General features: G+C 53.0%; 6 protein-coding genes across 6 annotated transcripts; 2 read left to right on the top strand and 4 right to left on the bottom strand.

Moving 5' to 3' along the window:
- The first annotated feature begins 1225 nt into the window (after positions 1–1225).
- On the top strand, positions 1226–3764 carry al-1 (albino-1). Its single transcript, XM_959620.2, has 3 exons — positions 1226–1600; positions 1678–2744; positions 2853–3764. Exons 1-3 carry the CDS (start codon positions 1561–1563, stop codon positions 3531–3533), a joined length of 1788 nt encoding a protein of 595 aa, XP_964713.1. The 5' UTR covers positions 1226–1560; the 3' UTR covers positions 3534–3764.
- A 138-nt stretch (positions 3765–3902) lies between these two features.
- On the bottom strand, positions 3903–7337 carry NCU00553 (rho GTPase activator). The gene is made up of 7 exons (XM_959621.2): positions 6893–7337; positions 6767–6820; positions 6039–6657; positions 5789–5979; positions 4948–5731; positions 4737–4886; positions 3903–4670 (listed from the first exon to the last, which is right to left on the bottom strand). The coding sequence occupies exons 1-7, from the start codon at positions 7037–7039 to the stop codon at positions 4387–4389; spliced, it is 2229 nt and encodes a 742-aa protein (XP_964714.1). The 5' UTR covers positions 7040–7337; the 3' UTR covers positions 3903–4386.
- A 1124-nt stretch (positions 7338–8461) lies between these two features.
- On the bottom strand, positions 8462–10836 carry hom-1 (homoserine-1). Its single transcript, XM_959622.3, has 3 exons — positions 10416–10836; positions 9241–10233; positions 8462–9183 (listed from the first exon to the last, which is right to left on the bottom strand). Exons 1-3 carry the CDS (start codon positions 10441–10443, stop codon positions 9116–9118), a joined length of 1089 nt encoding a protein of 362 aa, XP_964715.1. The 5' UTR covers positions 10444–10836; the 3' UTR covers positions 8462–9115.
- A 1093-nt stretch (positions 10837–11929) lies between these two features.
- NCU16454 (bacilysin biosynthesis oxidoreductase bacC) lies at positions 11930–14291 on the top strand. Its single transcript, XM_011395121.1, has one exon. The coding sequence runs from the start codon at positions 12699–12701 to the stop codon at positions 13923–13925; it is 1227 nt and encodes a 408-aa protein (XP_011393423.1). The 5' UTR covers positions 11930–12698; the 3' UTR covers positions 13926–14291.
- A 636-nt stretch (positions 14292–14927) lies between these two features.
- Positions 14928–16339, bottom strand: NCU16453 (hypothetical protein). Its single transcript, XM_011395120.1, has one exon. The coding sequence runs from the start codon at positions 15586–15588 to the stop codon at positions 15214–15216; it is 375 nt and encodes a 124-aa protein (XP_011393422.1). The 5' UTR covers positions 15589–16339; the 3' UTR covers positions 14928–15213.
- Positions 16227–18335, bottom strand: NCU00556 (RNA binding protein; the record flags this gene model as incomplete). Its single annotated transcript, XM_959624.3, has 1 exon — positions 16227–18335. The coding sequence occupies one exon, from the start codon at positions 18333–18335 to the stop codon at positions 16611–16613; it is 1725 nt and encodes a 574-aa protein (XP_964717.2). The 3' UTR covers positions 16227–16610.
- Between the last annotated feature and the right edge of the window lie 2197 nt (positions 18336–20532).

Below are 20532 nucleotides of genomic sequence, written 5' to 3'. Positions count from 1 at the left end.
AGGGTATTGCTAAGTAACATATTCGAATCCTGAACGAAAGCTGGAATCGAGCTGGTTTGGAAGGAGGGAAGGGAACGTCGAGTTTTGCTTATTTCAAACGACCTCGGCTTCTCTCTTCCAAGTTCTGTTACACCGACGTATGTCTGTCATACGTAACTTGGTTGCGGAGCACAGTCCGATGAATGGATGAAACCTGATTCCGAGATTCTGGAAACCTGCACCCTGCCTGCCTGGTGGTGTTGCCGTGCGTGCGTGTGCTGACTGACTGACGGATTGGTGGACGAGACGAGACGAAAAAGATTCGCGATCAATTGCGGCCCAGTGCGATGGGCGGATCTGTCACGACTCGGAATCTGATCTCCGAGATTGTTCTGATAGGCAGGGCAGGCCAGGGAGCCTCCATCGATCTGTCGAACCCGACTCGAACCCCCCCGCCTTCTCCATCCGATCCGCAACCAGAAAGACCGGGACAAGGGACAGACAGATCGCCGGGAATCAAGCGGACTCCCCTCCGCCTCAATCTGGTGGTGGGCTTTCAGGCCGCTTTGTCAGTCAGATACATGTGGGAGGCTTGGCCCGTGCGCTTCTCAGGTGGGACCATGCCCCTGGCCCTGATCACCTCAGCAAATCACCTCCGCTGTTGATACCCAGAAGGGAAAGGGCAACGCTGCACCAACCGTTTTAGGTCGGATCGTCGAACCAAACGGTGGGAAACGACTCCACTTTATGTTCAACTTCCTGTTGGAGCCCGGGGGTGGTGTCCGATGCAAAAGCCCATCTTGGCGGCCATGACATCGTGCGAACAGGGCGTTGATCGGTTCCGCAGTTCGGTTAGTTCCCACTTGCTGATGAAGACGGGACGGCCACCGATTCACGACCCTCTCTTCCACGGGATAGTAGCAAGGATAGAAAGAAACGCCAAATCGAGACCTTTTTGTTTTCGCATGTGATGATGCCGTCTCCGCTATCTACAACCATCGACCCACGGAACAAAGCAGGGAGTGGAAGGAATGTCGGTCCTTAATGGCAATCGAAATCCCAGGGGGGGGGGGGGGGGAAGGAGGGGATAGTCTAGATGGGGGATAGCTTCCCTTGCTTATTGCATGGGTCGATGCGCAGCACAGAGCGATACCACGACAACACCACTAGCTTGTGATTCATGGACGGCGGTGGTCGGGCGGTGGTCGAACGGTGGGAGATAGATCTAGATATCGACTGTGCGCATCATCACTTGTCTTAAAAAGTTCAGTTTCGGGATTGTTTCTCTCCGGAACGGTCCGTTCAAACCTTCATATACCCGTTGGATGTGCTTGTGAAAAGCTCTTGCTCCCACCACCACCATCTGCCTTGACTGTGTGCTTTCTACTTTGTTCAAAGTATCTTAAAGGGTAATCTTGCCTACGTGGAATTTCTCCAGCTTTCTTGGACTTCTGTATCTCTATACCCTCTAGACTCTTCAGATCTTCTCGGCTTTCTGTGCAGAGAGAAGGAGCGACGATAAGAACGATAACGACGACGACGAAAGAGCTAAGCAAAAAAAATACCAGACTTACAGACAAAATGGCTGAGACTCAGAGACCACGAAGCGCCATTATCGTTGGTATGTCTCTCTATTTGGAATTTGAGCTCTTCACTTCAGCCTCAGGATGTATGCTAACTTCTTCCCCAAAACAACAGGCGCAGGAGCAGGCGGTATCGCCGTCGCGGCCCGTCTGGCCAAAGCCGGAGTAGACGTCACAGTTCTCGAAAAGAACGACTTCACAGGAGGCCGCTGCAGTCTCATCCACACAAAAGCTGGCTACCGCTTCGACCAAGGTCCCTCACTCCTCCTCCTACCGGGTCTCTTCCGCGAGACCTTTGAAGATTTAGGCACCACTCTCGAGCAGGAAGATGTCGAGCTCCTCCAATGTTTCCCCAACTACAACATCTGGTTCTCCGACGGCAAGCGCTTCTCGCCCACCACCGACAACGCCACCATGAAGGTCGAGATCGAAAAGTGGGAAGGCCCCGACGGCTTCCGCCGCTACCTCTCGTGGCTCGCCGAGGGCCACCAACACTACGAGACCAGCTTGCGACACGTTCTGCACCGCAACTTCAAGTCCATCCTCGAGCTGGCGGACCCCCGCCTTGTCGTCACGTTGCTCATGGCTCTTCACCCCTTCGAGAGCATCTGGCACCGCGCCGGGCGTTACTTCAAGACGGATCGCATGCAGCGCGTCTTTACTTTTGCGACCATGTACATGGGCATGAGCCCGTTCGATGCGCCGGCGACGTACAGTCTGCTTCAATACTCGGAGTTGGCCGAGGGTATCTGGTATCCCCGCGGAGGCTTCCACAAGGTGTTGGACGCTTTGGTCAAAATTGGAGAGAGGATGGGCGTCAAGTACAGACTCAACACGGGCGTGTCCCAGGTTCTCACGGACGGAGGCAAGAACGGAAAGAAGCCAAAGGCTACGGGTGTCCAGCTTGAGAACGGCGAGGTGCTGAACGCCGATCTGGTGGTGGTTAACGCCGACTTGGTATATACGTACAACAACCTCCTGCCGAAGGAGATCGGGGGCATCAAGAAGTATGCGAACAAACTCAACAACCGCAAGGCGTCGTGCAGTTCTATTTCTTTTTACTGGAGTTTGTCGGGTATGGCCAAAGAGTTGGAGACGCACAATATCTTTTTGGCGGAGGAGTACAAGGAGTCCTTTGACGCTATCTTTGAGAGGCAGGCCCTGCCTGATGATCCCAGCTTCGTAAGTTTTACCCTCATTTTGGTTTTTTTCCTCTCCCTCTCTCTCTCTCTCTCCCTCTAATAGTCGTCCGACCATCCTCCAACTAACTTCACCTCACCTCTTGAACAGTACATCCACGTCCCCTCCCGCGTTGACCCCTCGGCCGCCCCTCCCGACCGCGACGCCGTCATCGCCCTCGTCCCCGTTGGCCACCTTCTCCAAAACGGCCAACCAGAGCTCGACTGGCCTACTCTCGTCTCCAAAGCCCGTGCCGGCGTTCTGGCCACCATCCAAGCCCGTACCGGCCTGTCCCTGTCCCCCCTTATCACCGAAGAAATCGTCAACACCCCTTACACCTGGGAGACCAAGTTCAACCTCAGCAAGGGCGCCATCCTCGGTTTGGCCCACGACTTCTTCAACGTGCTGGCCTTCCGCCCGCGCACCAAAGCCCAAGGCATGGATAACGCCTACTTTGTCGGCGCTAGCACCCATCCGGGAACCGGCGTGCCGATTGTCCTTGCAGGTGCCAAGATCACTGCCGAGCAGATTCTTGAGGAGACGTTTCCTAAGAACACAAAGGTGCCGTGGACGACGAACGAGGAGAGGAACAGTGAGCGGATGAGGAAGGAGATGGATGAGAAGATTACGGAGGAGGGGATTATTATGAGGAGTAACAGCAGTAAGCCGGGCAGGAGGGGGAGTGATGCTTTTGAGGGCGCCATGGAGGTGGTTAATCTCTTGTCGCAGAGGGCGTTCCCTTTGTTGGTGGCGTTGATGGGGGTGCTGTATTTCTTGCTATTTGTGAGGTAGGGTTCTGTTGGGTTGACGGGTTTCACTTAATGCGGAGCGGGCGATTCATGTTTCTTTAAGTCTTGGTTCTAGTCTAGATGATTTCCTTGAGTAGGTATAGTTCGATTGGGTATAAACGATTTCGTAGATAAAGTCTTGGGAATATATAGCTGTTTTGTTTTTATGTCGAAGACAATGGGGTTCATCATGGCTCGGAAAGTATCCTTCTTCTCACCGATATGTGCTTAGTTACCCCCATATGCCTAGATGCCGTCTTGCCACTGGGTTCTGCAGTCCTTTTCTTTCTCTTTTTTTTTTTCTTTTGGAAGAGGTTAGTACCGAAGCTTAACATGCGACACCAACAATGTCATGCTATTGTTGAGGGTGAATGTGGTAAAACAGCACAGTCGGCATTGTCGGGAATAAAAGTACCTGATAGACAAGCAACTTGTGATGAATGCAACAATGATTACCTAGACTCTCTTCTTCTCTTTCCATCTACAGTCAACCATCCTCCTGCCCTGAACCATGCAAATTCCCTTTCTGAATGCCCATTGCCCATCGCCCATCCAACCAACCAACCAAACCTCTTTCGAAAGGTGGTTTATTACAGAAGCGCAACTAGTAAGCACCGCACCCCAACCTAATTAGAACCAAACCATAGCCGCTGTCTCTCTTTCTAAAGTAAGCACAGTAGAGCGATGGCGAATACCCTGAACATAGACGGAAAGTCAATCAAAAGTCCCCTCTTCGCCGTCCGAACCAAGGCTGGTAAGACAAAACATTGATCCTCCCACTATTCATCTAACACTTTCCACAATATCGTACCTCCTCTGCGTCCTATACAGGCCTCATCTAGAACACGTATACATAATCAGTCATCATCATCGAAGATCTGATAGGTATTCTGCAAAATGGTATCCACCACGCGAACCTGCCACCCGGCATCCGCAATGTTGGCGCCGGGACCCGCGGTACCCATCAGCGTCGGCCCAAAGACGATGGCCAGGTTCTGCGAGCTCATCCGGTTGACGCTCGAGTTGTTGATGACGCGGTGCAGGTGCAGAGTCAAGGCGCGGAGGGTGGCGTAATTGGGATCAGGAAGGCTGTTGATGATGGCGTGGAGGGAATCACGGCGGATGACTTCATCTTCGTTTTCTGTCGAGGGAGATGTCGTTAGTTTGATGTGACCTTAGTAGCAGGAAGGGTAACAGGGGTGCTTACTGGCTGCCTCGATAAACGACGCGTAGTGCTCCTTAGTCAACAACGGGTCGGGAAGATCGCGGAAGAATTGCTTCAACAGGCCAGCTACACTGTTGACATCGTGGAAGAAGTTCTCGGGGTTACGGAAGTCAAGATTGCTGGAGCCAGAATCTGCAAGCATCTGGTTAGCCTTGGTTCAACGTCAGACATAGTGTTAGGCTAAAACCCTTACCCGTGTCAAAGAGTGTCTTGAGCTTGTTCACATGAGGTACGGAGCCAGATAGTCGGTAGATGCCTTCGAGGCCAAGGCCGAAGAGATCCACAGCCTGGATACATTGGTAAACAACCATTGGAACAGCCAGCCCATCTCGCTCGTATAACTTGGACAACGACACGCCAAAGACTGGCCGCGTAGGCTGAGCCATTGGCGGCGTCGACTGTCTTGCCTGCACAGGACCGGAAGGATATGCCTGTTGGGTTGGACTTGCTAGCGGCGCCGGGGGTTGTTGAGGAGGTTGATTAGATGGCGGCTGTTGGGATGGTTGTGGTGGTGGCGGCTGAGATGGTTGTTGCGGTGGTTGTTGGGTTGTAGATGGTGGTGATTGAGGTTGGGAGTATTGGAATGGCAGCGCTCCCAGTTGCGGAGGACCCGAGGACGAGATCGATCCAATGGCGCCATTATACCTGGAGCTTGCGGCCTGGGCCTGTTGGGTTGCAGCACTCCGAGAATCGCCATATTGAGGGTTGAAAGGGGTGCTAATCTGATTAAGGATGTTCCCATGGCTGAAGCTACGTTCGTGCGAAGGCTGTGATTCGGACTGTTGGCTAGCTGAGATAATCGGGATCGAGGAAGAGCTTTGGCCATAGTGATGACCCAGAGGCGCAGTGGGAGTATCGTTCAAAGGCCCCGTTCTGGAATTCATTGACCCCTGTTCTCGGGAATGCGAGGGTGCCTGTTGACTGCCACCCGGTGGTACATATGGAGTTGTAGTAGTGCGATTTGCCGGATCCAGGAGCTAGCAGGGGTTTAGCCTTGATGACCATGGAATTCTCATGAGATTTATACGACTTACAGCGTTCTTTTCATATTTGGGCTCCCCTGTCCTCGGAGGAAGTCGCGGATACTGGCTGAGGAGATACTCATCCAGGTCTTTGTCATTGTTGATCGCCTGTACACACTCGCGCAAACTGCGTGCGTCTGGACCATGTTTCAGAGGGCTAACACTCAAGCCGTTACTGAGCAGGAGCTTCTCGTTAAAAGACGCTGCCGGTTTCATCGTTAGCCTCGAGCCATGGGGAGCGAATGACTAGCACAGCACTTACCGAACTTTTGCATTTGCAAGACAACGCCTGCGTCACATTCTCTGACAATCTCCTGAAGAGCTTTGATGGTATCCGGCCGTATCTTGTTGATCAGCTCCCCACGTTCTGTCTGCACCGTGTTGACCTTGGCCTGGTAATCCTGATCCGCGGCCTGGGCCTTGCGTAATAGGTCTTCTTCATGCTGAGCAGCTGACTTGGGACCCTTGAAGCCGAACATTTTGCCTTTTTGCTGACCAGTGGTGTCGCCGGTGCGGGCTCGGTCGTATTCCTCGGCTAAGGCATCGTACTTGGCCTTGGACTTGCGCATAGCGGCCTCGAGGTCGGCCACTCGTTGCTCGGCTGTCAGTCCGCTTTGCTTCCACCCTTTCCTGGACTTCTCGGCAATCCCTGCAAGCTCCAATAGGTCCTCGTGCATCTGGTGGAGGGACATGGCGAACTGGGTCCCGTTTTCGGCCATGCGCTCGTGGATCGTCATCATGTCTTCATAGGCTTTGGCAAATGTTCCGCCCCTGTGTTCCGAGCGGGATGAGCTCTCGTGGGATGCTTTGCAGAGTTTTCTGAGGCCGTTCGCATGTTCGTCCTCGAGTACCGAGCGCTTTTTCAGAAAGGTCGCGAATTCCTATATGAAACCCTTAGATTAGACCGCTGTGTCTACCCCAATTGGTGGGTAAGGGTTTTGTTTTTTTGCATGACATGGCCGTCGTAGTCGGTAGTCGAGGGATTCGCACCTTTGCAGACGCAATGCTCTGTTTCAACCGGTTGAGCATCGTCGCGATGCCAATCTGTTTTCGGAAAACTACGGGTTAGAGACTGGATCGGCGTCAAGATAAGTGACTCGTCCGGTCTGAACGGACCTCTGAAGAAAGCACATCTTGAACATGCGACTTGGTCTCGTCGTTAGGTGTTGGTGCTGTAGGCGGCGCAGGCGCTGCTGCTATCACCGGGCTGCCACTGTCTGGTGTCGGTGAAGTTGCTGGCGCAGACGCATCTCCTAGAGACATTGCGAATATGTTGTCACCCTCACAGGCAACTCGGGGTGTGTTGCGTCGACGGGCACAGATTCGATGGTAACGGGAGTAGCGTGTCTTTGTCGCGAGGCGCCGAAATGCTAAGTAGATAACCAAAAGATGAACTTTTCTTTTATGTTATACGAGATGCAAAAGTTTCGCGCGTCAAAGGTCGGGGTCGTGGTCGGGGTCGTTCAGTTGGTCAGGAGGAGTAGGGTACGGAGGGGGGATCATGAGCGCGCGGGTTAAGCCAAGATGCCGTCGTTGACCCGACGGTTGAAGGGTGTTGGGGGATGGGGTCGAGTGGATCGGGAATGGATCCCCCCATGGGATGGGGCTTGTGCACCGCTGCACCTCATTTAATTCTCCAGAATCCACAATGGAACCACTTCCAGGCTAGGCGGCAGGGACCAGGACCGCCTGAGCTGCAGGTGCACTGGTGCACTGTTGAGCTATGTTGCTGGTTCTTCCTCAGTGGGCTCCACTACCTACCATCAATGACGCCCCACCTCGTGTGCCGTGTTGACCTACGTTGAACGTCCATCATGCCGCTGGCTGCTACCGACCTCTATGGAAGATGGAGGCCGTCTTGGCCCAAGCTTCCATTTCCACCCTTCGACTCCCAGGTGTGCTATTGTACAACCAAATTGTGCTCCCTCTTGTTGGTTACCAACACTGCGAATTTCCATGTTCCATTTCACTTCTGTCGAGCCGCCAATTCGACACGACAATCTTCGACTAAGCTGTATTCAGTACATGCTCGACAAAAACATCCTGTTGATGCGCATCTGTCTTTTTCAAGTTATGGGTCAGTAGCGAGGGATCTGCGTCCCTTGCCCTTCATCCAACGGCACCTTATCACGACGGACAGAAAAGAAAGACAATGGAAGCGAAATCGGACACCATCCTTTGATAGAGGTACATAAAGGTACCCCAAAGGGCAGCAACGCATAAGGTTGTGCGGTTTCAGCATGCCTTGTACCTACCAATATGGCACTTGGGTCAATGCCTGCCTGAGCGCGACGGGAGAAAGGCCCGAGCGATGGGCGGACCAACGATCTTCTTAAATCGTCGAACGGCAGACCATCCACACGCCCGGAGGTCTTACCATACAACTTTAAGGGCTTACTTTCTGGTATCCTTGGCGGCGATCAATCCTCCCCCCTCCTGGGCGAAATGTGCTTCGAAATCATATCCGCCCCATCATCCCTTGCTTTGCGACGATATCCGTCCCATCCATGGCCATTTGGTGTATCCTTGGCCTTGGCGTCGAGAAGACGGTCAGCTCCGTGATAGAACCTCACATCAACTGGTCATTGGAGGATATCCTCCCGTAACATGGCTACCTCGAGAGCTACATGGCAACCCACCTGGCCCGGCTCCCGGAAATCCATCGAAACCAGTAGTGTTGAAAAGCTCCCAAGGTCCATGCATCGAGTTCCTCTGCAGCTCGAATTCAGTCTCTTAAACATCATAACTCGGTCTTGTCTTTCCCTCCTCCTTCTGTTCCACAACGTCAGAACAGGCAAGTCCTATGACGATAGTGTTCCTGCGCATCGTCTAGCTAAGACTCCAATGTCTGCAAGAGACCATGGATGGGCATTTCACTGCATCGTTGGGCAAAAGCAATCCAAGACAAGGCCTTTGCCATGCCCATACACCAGATGTTGGGGGTGTCGACCGTTTGACGAAAGCTTCTCCCGCCAATCAACAAGACGGGCTGTTGCATCAAGCATGCTTCCCTGGACGGTCAACATGCGGTGGCGGGTACATGCATTCGTTCGATTCCCATAGACGAGACCACAGCACGGATCAGACTTTCCGGTGTGTCTCGCACTTTAACCGCACGACACCGGATGAGATATTGAAGAGAGAGAAGAAGAGCACGAAGGTGAAATTTTAAACTTTTGGCTCCTGACTTAAGCTTGCATCAACGCTCCACACCAAGGTCACCCCTGAGAATTCCACAAAGAAACCCAATGCATAGGTGCATGACTTTATACTTTTATAACAACAACCCAAAAATGATTATATTTTTGTTCCCAAACCCACAAAGCAGCCCGCTTAACCTTAGATGAGGCCCTTAAATATGGCAGCCTCAGCGTTAAGGATGGAGGAACCAGCAGCTCCAATAACAGCTACCGAGAGGTGTTAGCGCGAACAGGAAGAGGCGTTCGAGGCATAGGGCGACTTACTGTTGTGGCTCAGGGCAACAAACTTGATATCGAAGATACCACTCTCGTCCTCTCTAACGCGGCCAACGCTGACAGTGTATCCCTTGCAGAGATCACGGTCAAGACGGGGCTGGGGCCTGTCTGCCTCGTCAAAGACCTTGATGGGGGGCTCGGGGGCCGAGGGGCATCCCAGCTTCTGAGCATCAGAAACATAGCTGCGCATGGCCTCCTTGACCTCCTCGGCGGACGGGGGCGGGCGCTGGGCGAAGCGCAGCGACACGCAGGCGGTGTGGCCGTCCAAGACAGGAACACGGTTGCAGGCTGCCGACACCCGGAGCTGCTTCTGGTCCTCAAAGGCAGTGGCGTCGGCGTTGAGAGAACCCAGGATCTTCTGGGCCTCGGTTTCCAGCTTGTCCTCCTCGCCCGAAATGAAGGGCACGACATTGTCAATGATGTCCATACTGCTGACGCCGGGGTATCCAGCGCCCGAGACAGCCTGCATGGTGACGACGGATACGGTATCGATCTTGCCAAAGCGCGCCTGGAGGGCGGCAAAGGGGGCGACGAGGCCAATGACGGCGCAGTTGCTGTTGCATACCAGGAAGCCCTTCTCGAGGCCGAGGGTCTTGCGCTGGTGGGGGATCAGGTCGAGATGGTTGAGGTTGACGGTCGGGACGACGAGGGGCACGAGGGGGTCGCGTCTGTAGTTCTTTGCATTGGAGAAGACGGCAATGTTGGCGTGTTGGAACTCCTTCTCGACGTCGCCGGCAACATCGCTGTCGAGACCGCTGAAGACGATGTCGCAGTCGGCGAATTCGCTGGCCTTGCAGTCGCGGACGACTAGGTCACCGAACTCGGCAGAGATGGGGGTGGATTGCTTCCAGCGGACGGCATCGCGGTACTTCTTGCCAGCGGAGCGGGAGGAGGCGCCGACGGCGACGAGCTTCAGAACAGGATGATTCTGGAGCAACAGGATGAAGCGCTGACCGACGGAGCCAGTGCAGCCCAAGACACCTACGGGACGTCATAGGAACGGTTAGTTGTCGGGCCGGCATAATGTTGTTTCGTGTGTGTGTTGATTGGAGAAGCAGCATGGATCCGTCTGGTCTGGAGACGGGGACACATGCTGAACACATGCTGCAGTGTCCCCTCTCAAGGAAGGAACCTTAAAAGGGTGAGGTGCCGCAGAGACTCACCAACGTTTCTGGTAGGAAATTGAGACATGATGACGATCTGGGCTGGGAACTAAACAATATGATTCAACGAACAGAATGGAATGGATCAAGCAACCAGAACAGGAAAGATGTTGGGCAGGATTATGGTTCAGATAGGAAGGTGAGTCAATGGCGCTCTTTCTGCCCAGACAGCGGCGGGATCTGCTCCGCAACTTTTTTCTCTCGTTGCCTCTCACAGATGAGTCGCCATCGGCTCGGCGCCCCGCCACAGGGTTCCTCTCCTACACTCCGGCGATCGGAGCTGTGATGCACTCGTGTGGGTGTGGGGCCAAGCACGGGAGCCCCAAGCGTGGAACTTGGGGGACTTCCACTTGTCCAGCACACCTCACTGTCGTCGCTTGGTTTCAGGGACAGGAACGGGGCCAAGCAGCGTCCGTGTCCATCAGGGTCGAGTGGTCGCAAGACAGGGTGTTCCCAGGGCTGCGTGTTAGCTCCAACGTAGGAGGGTTGCGATCAGCGGTCTGGTCCGACTTTGGAGCATTGGTGGAGGCGACCCTGTCCCACTCCGGGGAGAAGTGTACTTCTAGCCCAGGGAGTACCTCTTCTCTGTAATGTACCTAGCGGTACGGTACGTACACTGCCAGGCCGTAGGGCTGGAACCCGTCCACATGCCCTGCTCCATCTTAAGGGAACAGGTCACGGTCTGCCGTTCCGTTCTGTTCCCTCACCACCTACCACCGACTGCAGCCCAACACAAACTCTCAACATTCGTCAAGATGCGATTCAGAAGCATCGAGTCGCACCTGACATCGTTTGTATAGTGCGCGGCACATATAGCTCCACCACAGCAAGAACTTCTTCTGGGTTTCTCGCTTTCTGGAAAGTGTGCTGCATCTGTTCGACGTTGCACACAAGGCTTGGCCGTTACGTACCACGACCGGCTTTAACACGACATGTTTTATAGGTGAGCAGCGCTGCCCACAATAGAAACGACGGGATAAAGAAGCACAACGTCAACGTCCCCCGTCGTGATCAATACCCAACTGCGCTTGGGGGAGAGCTTTGCGCAGGCGATTCCTTGTGATCGTACGACAGCGTCAACACTCCCCGCCTGTTGTCAAGCTCTTCTTCCCCCACGAGCCGCTTGTCAGCGTCCGCTCCAAATTCAGCATAGCGCCCGGAGCCAACGATCGTATTCTGGTGGCTTACCAGAGGTGCATAAGGAAATACATCATATGACCTGGATATGCACGGGGTAGTATGCCCCATAAGGTGGGCTTCGAACTGGACCCAGATAATATCTCCCCCGCTAGAATACGTACGGGATTCCCCATGCTCGTCACCCATCCCTACGTACTCTATCTTTTGCTCAGTCGAGCGGTGAGCAACCCGACTGAGAGCTCAAAAGAAATACGACGGCTGCCTTACCGGGCCATTACCCTTGGATAAACATAACCGGATGTCATGTCGCCTTCACTCTACGTCCGAAGCATGAGCATGGGATCCTATCGATGCTCTTTGTTTGTTCAACAGACAAGGGTCACGGAGACTATCTACCATCCCAAAACACCGAGATCCCACCGTCAAGCGGATGGGTACCACCTCGTTATCGCACCATGTCCAGAGATTATTGTTCACGATGCTTGTCCCATTGGCAACAGATGCAGTCTTGGCAGTTCCCATTGGATGAAGCCCAGTGACGCAACCCCTTCTGAAATGAAGGGAAGCGGGCGGACGACAGCTGCCGCTGACATTGTCATGTAACGCGCCTCAACGCCTTGTTAGACCAATGCTGGGAGGATGGCTTGACATGGCGCAAATACTACTATGCAGTAGTGAGCCGCTTGGCTGAAAAAGAGCCAGATGATCTTTTCTTTCTCTTCAGCTTTGCCCACCGATTTAACTGTGGTATTATCACGTCGGGGCCCTCTGTCGCCGTCGCTGTTCAGCTCTTCAGCCGCTTCGATTTATCTTGAGCCTTAAGCACTCTGATTGCCTCGGCTGTCGACGACCGTTGATCCATGAAGATCATCTACACTACCCCCCATCTCACTGTTACATTGCCCGCACAACAACAGGCCACGAGGGGTCATTTCTAAATTCTTCCTGGTTTGTATCAGGAAATTTGCTTGGTCAACTTGATCTTAAGGTTCTCGGTAAATTGGCATTGAAGACAAAACCTCTACCCAACGTCTTCAGACAACTGGGAAATTATTTCGGCCGTCTGTCTTTGTTTCTTCACCCAGCAACTTACAGGTTGAACGCCTTTACCTACCAGCGAATGTTGAAGAGAAGCACACAATTATGGAAAACTCAATGGTAACAGACGACCTCTCTTGGTCAATCGTTAACACTATCAAGCAATCGCCACCCGTCGATGTCAAAGCTCCTTACGACACCAAGTCCCTCGCCGGCAAAACCATCTTGATCACCGGCGGGGCATCCGGTTTCGGTGCCGCTTTCGCCCGCAAATGGGCCGAACACGGTTCCCATATCATCATCGGCGACGTGAATGACTCGGCCGGCGAGGACCTCATCGCCGAGCTCCGCTCCCTCCCCGGGTCCTCCAAGCACCACTACTACCAGCACTGCGACGTGACCAAATGGGAAGACCAAGTCTCCCTCTTCAAAATGGCCGCCCGCGCTAGTCCCACCCGCGGGATCGACGCCGTCGTAGCCAGTGCCGGCATCAGCGAGCATGGGGACGTAGCTTCCGGCGCCCCGGGCGTCTTCGACAACCCCTCCGATTTGGACTCCGATTCCCTCCCTCCCCCGCCACCGCCCTTGAACGTCCTTAACGTCAACCTGACAGGCGTCATGTACACTACCCACCTCGCTCTCTTCTGGCTTCCCCGCAACGGCGGCGTCTCCCGCCTCGATCTCCAAGATGACACCACTGCTGCTGATGATGGCCGACCAATTCGTGACCGCCACCTCCTTCTTGTGTCCTCCATCGCCGGCCTTGCACCCCTCCCTGGCCAAACGGAGTACACTGCCTCCAAACACGGGGTGCTCGGTCTCTTCCGCTCGCTAAGGGCGACCTCCTGGACGAAGGGGATCCGATGCAACGTGCTTTGTCCGTACTTTGTCGATACCCCCATCGTTCCCTGGCGCGCCCTGGCGCTGTTGGCGGGCGGGCCGAAGGCGGACATTGAGGATGTGGTGGATGCGGCGACGAGGTTGATGGTTGACGAGGAGGTGGTGGGGAGGGGGTTGCTTATTGGGGGGAGGCAGCGGGTCGTGGGGGGGAAGTTGGTGGTTGTTGATGATGCTGAATATGCTGAGGGCGAAGGAGGAGATGGGAATGGGAATAAGGGGATTAGGAATTCGCCTAGTGCTGTGTGGGAGGTGCACGCGCATGATTATGAGATGGTGGAGGTTTTCGTTTATAGGTTTGTCAAAGTTTTGAACATGGTGAGGACGGTCAGGGGGTGGGTTGAAACGCTAAAAGATTTGTGGGCAATTTATTTGAGTCGGGGGAGAGGTGGAGGAAGGGCGGCGAAGGCGAAGGCAAAGAATGCAGTGCTGTAGGGGAAGTGAAGTTTGGTCAGGGTGATCCTTATGTTATGGCTTTCATGACCGACGACGGCGACATTTGAGACAGATTTTTGAGTGACTGTGGTTCGTGGAGAGGTCTACTTTAGTCTATTGGTTTATGGGGCTTCAGGGTTCACAGTCTTTATTTATGCAAAGAAAAAGCGAAGAAAACAAAAGGCCGGGATATTTAAGAAAAACCTGACGAACAGACAGATGAACGAACGGACAAATCAAACAGGATGAGCGGGAACAAGGAGCACCTTTTTGTGTTGTCCATAGGAAAAAGCGATTTTGAAGTCTATAACGCATTATTTGTTCAGCCAGCCAGGTGCTAATGATAAGTATACAAGTATAACACGAGTTCTGAGAAATTAAAATGCGTGACATGGTAAACAAATATGGAATGAACGATACCAATTGGGGTATGTAATGAGCTTATAGAAAAGGCACTCTCGTCACCTGGTAATTTTTCGTGCCTTCCACCTACTCAAGTCATTGTCAACCTAATCTTCACCTGTAAAGGAGGGCACGATGTTGGTATAAAAGGCCAAGCAATTGCCGATTTGGCCGGTGGAGGACTGAGCATTTATGTAGTGCAAATTATTATTTTTTTCCCTCTTCCCATGGAACGGAATCGAAGAGATAGTGAGATGCCACTGAAAGTATGGGTGAATAATAAGAAAAGGAGGGAGGTAAGGTGAAGAGTGGATGAAGAAATAGGAAGGAATATACACCTCAGTAGAAGCTCAATGACATTCGAAGTGTCGTGAAATTAACAGTCAGGACATCAAGTCAACTAAATATTGAACGTCACCCCTTAGTTCCATATGTCTTGGAATTAATCACTGTAGCCATTGGTGACAAAGATCCCAACCTCAAGGAACGTCTTTTCCCTACGGATACAAGAAAATTACAGACATTCTGCACGCAACACACTACTTCGTTAGCACATTTAGTCCTTCATCGATGAATAAAAACGTGTCCGGCAGCTGTAGTCAGGGACAATTGACGTCATTGTTTGCCAAGTCGAAAATTCCGCTATGACAGACATTCAGGTTTGGTAATATCCGAATAACGTCAATTAGCACACTTCAACAGAGCCAAGAAAAAAAAAATTACTCGCTAATATGACATGACGGCTCTCCCATTCACGCTTCTGATGCATTAAATCGCAGTCATTGCAGGCAGGCCTCCAAAAGACTTTGGCTTCGTCCCTCATCTGCTGCTCATCTCTCGCTCTTGCTGTTTTGAAATGCGCGTTTCTGGAAGTAATGGTTGCACATCAGACGAGGAAAAGAGAACCATGAGTTACATGAGGAGTAAAATCAGCAGCAAAAAGATATAGAATATCTAATATAGAGTGTGGTCTCTTCCATCCTGGGGAACATGAACTCCACCACCATATGCCAACGTCGTGCCTTCCACAAAGGTTTTGTCGGGGTTTGTTTCGGTTCGGTGGTACCCGGCTGGGGTTGTCGTGATGGTTCATGTTGTTCGCGGTGTCATACCGAGAAGATAAGCAGATGTATTTGTCGTTGTCGGATGAATGGATGGTTTGTCGCAACTCGTTCAAAGAAGCGATGAATAAGGGGTATAAATATAACATGGCACCAAGAGGATGAAATCCTAACCAAAACGAATGCCCACGACAAGACATTTCCTGCAAGAGTGCAACAGAAAAAAAGAAAAGAAAAACATTTTCCTGTTTAAAGTGTATAAAGTTGGTATCATTTCATCCCATATCCCCCAAGTCTTTTGCCGTTAACCCCGGAGATGTATTTAGCACGGTTTGTAGATGCGTGCCCCGAATGTGTATGTATAGTCCTTTGCCATATAAAGTCAAACGATCCGGGGTTGAATTCCTTTCGCCACGTGTGAGGGCTGCCGTAGATACACAAAGGTGGTTGGACTGATTGTTTGGAAAGACTGCACCACTGTGTGTATATTTTCTTGCACCGCAAGCCGCCTGCATGAATGCCAGTGTGGTTGTATGTGTTGCGATACACCACAAGTCAAATAACAATAACTCCTACGGACCTCTTGAGTCCAAGTCGCCCATGCTTATTTCTCTCCCTTGGATGCTGATGATAAACCGATCGTGACGCCGAAGGCCGATGCCAATCCCTAGACTCCACGCACGCTGGTGTGGCCACGAAAACAGCTCTTGAACCATGGTCGAAGGCCATTAGACGCTCGCCCTGAACAAAAGCCAAAAAGGAGACCGGGGAAGCACAAGGGGAATTCTGGGAAATAAGAATCCTCTACGACTCCAACGTGTTGGGTGAAACGCAAAATGAAAAGGAAAAAAAGGAAAAGCAACGACGTTAAATTAAGAGGGAAATCGTGTCCATGTCGAAAAACACCATTCATGTGTCCGCACGCACCATGCGCCAATGCATGCCATGTCGAAGATGCCAGCCGTATGCAAGCCGTAACCACTGTGCCTCAAACATCGCCTACCAGCTCCAATCAACACCCCATGTCCATGTCGTCTTTCTTGTCCAATTGATCGGCGCGAGGCAAAGAAAAAAAGATGTGTAAGTGCAGTAAGAATCCAAAACGTGAAATATCCCTTTCTTGAAAATACGCAGAAGAACATGGACAACAAATCGGAATTAAACGAAGAGATCCGAAAATGCCATTCGGAGGGTAAGAGCGCCCCGGTTCGTATGCGTATTATCATCTTCCCATCATGTAAGCCGGAAATTGCGCCTGAGAGTTGCCGTTCAGCTGCGAAGATCCGTTGAAGCTCGAAGCCCAAGGGCTCTGAGTTGTGGGGAACGGGGGCGGGGTATACGGATTGTGTCCGTTGTTCAGCATGTTAGGTGACCCCGAGTACAGCGACCTGTTCATGCCCAAACCAGGAGGGGCAGACAAGCCCGGAGGAGGTCCATTTGCGGTTGTGAAGCCAGTGCTGGTACCGTGGGGGAAACCATTCATGCCGTTCATCGGCCCAGGGCCATTCTGGCCAGGCGCCTGACCCGTGCGGACTCCCAAGGGATTCTTTGAGAAACTCAGTCGCATGCCGCCCTTCCTGCTGTTGCTGAGTGTATGACCATAGAGCTCGTTTAGGGCCTTAGTGGCAAAAGAGACATCCTCGAACTCAACAAAGCACATGGGTCCATTGTGCTTAGTCCTGTAACAAAGGCGCTTGTATCCCCGCACCTTGGAAAAAACGGCCTTGAGCTCTTCCTCGGAGGTGTCGATGGGCAGGTTGCCAACATAGAGAGTATTGCAAGGAGGGTTCATGTCTGCAGGGTTCGCAGGTGGGTGTTGCCGATACGGCTGAGCATGGGGCATCATTGGGACGGGCCCGCCCATCATGTTGGTAGGCGACATGGTAGCAGAGTGCGCTCCCATAGCCCCCATGTTTGACTGGGAATAGTGCGACATTGATTGCGGCATAGTCGTGGGAACCGATGTGTTTAGCGACAAATTTGCCATACGCGTGATGGGAAGCTGAGATGAGGTGGAGCGACGTTGCTGAGGGCCGCCTTCAGCAAAGCCGCCAATCTCCTTGAGAATTTCGCCCGTTTCGTCATCATCTGCGGAATCGTTGTTGATCAAGGTCTTGCCAGTCGCGCGACTACCATCTGTAAGATAGTTTCCAATAGGCGATTGAGCCGAGAACAGGTTCTGGTAGTGCGCAGTGGCTTCGGGGCTGCCCAACTCGGTGGATCCGTACGCAGTATTAAGGGGCGGCGACATTCGGTCAAGAGATTGGAATGTGCCATTGAAGCGCGACACTTGTCTCGAGGAGGGCGCCGTCAGCGCTGTGGGCGAAGTGACTGCCGATGTCACAGCGGAGACGGATGTGTCAATCGAAAATCTGGCGCTCGAGGCAGCGGAATCGGACTGAATGATCTCAACAATCATTTCGGCGTCGTTGGTCATGTTTGTCTTGCCATTCAGGAGTTGCCTTGTCTCTTGCGCACCCTCCAAGGTTTTGAATGTGAGAATTGCGGTACGGAAACCAGCATCGTCCGACATATCGGCGGGCAGTAGTTCAGCTTTGACGAGATCCTTGGAGAGGGCCATCATGAGGCGCAGCTGGTCTTCGGTGAAATTGGCGGGCAACTTGCGAATGCGGGCGACAGAATAGGTTGGGGAGGGCGTCGTGGCAAACGGGGTTCCGACAGACTTGGCAGCTTCGCGATCGAAGGGCTTGCCAGGTGTGTAGTAGCCGACCGGAGAGGTCATGCCTTGTCTAATGTTGAAGGCCTGGGCAGCCTGAGCGGCGGAAGGCCGTGGTAGGTAGGATGGAGCGGCCATTGTGTTGGTTGTCGCAGTGGACGAGAAAGGGCTCGCGCGGTTGGAGGCCAGGGAAGCGAAAGAGTTGGCGTTAACAGTGACGGAGGAGGTTGCGCCCGGAGCGTTCACGTTCTGACGATGATCCCCGTTCATGCCTCGCGGTGCGTTTGGTGCATGTACAGGTTGGAGTCGCTACAAATAGAACGGAGTCGGACTGGGGCGACGATCGGACGTGATTGATCGAACGGGCGACGAGCCGTCGGCAGGTTGGCAGTGGAGGAATTGGGTTTCGCAGAGTGGATGCGACGGCGATTTTGTGGAGAGTAGGATACCTGGCTACGTCGAGCGTGTCAGGTACCGTGCTGGAATCCAGTTCGTACGCACGCGTACACCACCCTCTTATAGGATGTGTGTGTGCTGTGACTCGCTCGCTTGAGAGATTGAAGGAAGTGCTAGGTGCTAGGTATTTGCGTGCAGTGTTCGTTCGGCAGCAGGGGGGGGCCGGGATAGGTGGGCAGTAAGGATGAGGACAGGACAAAGAGGCGACGGGGCCAGGCCTGGGGTGGAATCAAGCATACCTGTAGGTTATTTACCAAGACGCGACAGGATACCCAGCCAAGGTGAGAGCTTTGTGGGAGGGTTCGTTGTTGTGATGGTGACGGTGAGGGGTGCGCAGTTGTCTGCTTATTGCTCGCTCTTGTGTGGTATTGGGCGGTAGTAACTGGTGCTCGTGGTTGCTCGGTGGCAGCTCGTTTCTCGTTGTGCTGAATGGAGGAAACGAATGTTGCCTCTGATGCCTGCGTTTGCAAAAAGGTACGAGGTAGCGAGGTAACGTGCAAAGCGACAGGAATACGGCAGTTTGCTGGAGGACTAGGTGGTGAATGAGTGGGTGTAAGTGTGCAGATGGTGGAGGGAGGAACAAAAAAAAAAAAAAAAAAAAAGTTGGCCTGGGGTTGGAGGAGAAGGAAAGTTCAGAGTCTGGGTGATAGGTGGTGTGGGATGGGGGAGAGCTTTGTGGAGGATGGAGTGACCTGTCGCAAATGGGCAAAGGGGGAGCGAACCATCAGTCGGTTGTGTGTGCGGGTGTGTGTGCGAGTGCGAGTGCGGGCGTCGACGAGACAGGTCGGGGGGGTGAGTGTGGGTGATGTCTGGGTGAGCGTGCCAGAATGGCCGGGATGAGAAGAAAAAGTGGAAGTGCAGGTGAACGAGACGGGACTGAGTGGGCAGGCGCGATCTGGACCTGGACCCAAGGATTTTTCTAGGAGGTGAGCTTTTGGCTTCTGGTGCTACATACTCTGCACGCGATGGTGATTGGTTTCTTTTGGCCACTGAACGCATCCTGCATTTTTGACTTTTTGGTCTTTCGGGATCCCCACTTGTGACTCGATCGTTCAATGGGAAGCTTCCCAGATTCAGGTTCTGTGTGCTTTTAGCCTTTCGGCCCCCCGCCCGCGGCTTACACTACACCACCAAGTGAAGTCGGAGCTACACATTATGTACAGTATAATCCGCCAAAAAGGATGGTTACATGTTGAATCGGAGCGCGCGAGGCTGCCAGCAGTCACATCTGATTTTCTTTGTGGTAAACGCGGCGCCCGTGGGCAGCCAAGCGGCCAAGCAGCCTCGACCAAAGTGGAAGACACAGTTTGCGTTAGCTACCGGCACTCCTTACAAAGTACCTGAGCTAGGCCGGTTTCAGCACAGCACGAACGCGACTCCAATTCGTACCTGTCGATTGCAGAGAAACACAGTGTCGTTCAAGTCCGGGCAAGATTCAACCAACAACAATCATACGCACGACCAACCCATAGGTTGTATCGAGTGCCACGATGAGCGCGACTTGGGAGCGAAACTTGAGAAGAGACGCGACAACATGGAATAGAATTCTATATTATACCTCAAACGTAGAGGTACTCATGCTCAAGGTACGCAGGACTCGTGGACTCGACGTGATATTTTAAATAAGGCAAGCATCCCCGTCACGTCATTGGCTCTTCTTGATACACTAGCGAGTTAGTGCCCGCGTGGTGGAGACATGGGCCATGAGCCAAGGACACGCAGGGCAAGGGGGAGCCTGAGGCCCAGATGGGGGGGATGGGGCCCGGGGATGGGTGATGGGCTCGGGCGGTTTTCTCGGTTTTCGACTGGCCACCAGTGGCCGCAACAGGGTGGCCTGCAACGCCCAAAGTATGGTTCCCAGCGATGGCGTGCATGCACAAATGCAGGACGCTGCAGCTCGACGAAGCTCAAAGCCTCCCCGGAAGGATGTCTGGATGAGTACAAGTTAGCGCGAATATAAGAGGCAGAAACCCGGATGAATACGCCCATTCTCTGTTCAGTGAAAGTGATG

This window comes from Neurospora crassa, linkage group I, assembly GCF_000182925.2.
Source record: "Neurospora crassa OR74A linkage group I, whole genome shotgun sequence".
In the NCBI taxonomy this organism is placed as follows: domain Eukaryota; kingdom Fungi; phylum Ascomycota; class Sordariomycetes; order Sordariales; family Sordariaceae; genus Neurospora; species Neurospora crassa.
The sequence above is the reverse complement of the archived record's forward strand: the minus strand, read 5'-3'. Positions and strand labels throughout refer to the sequence as shown.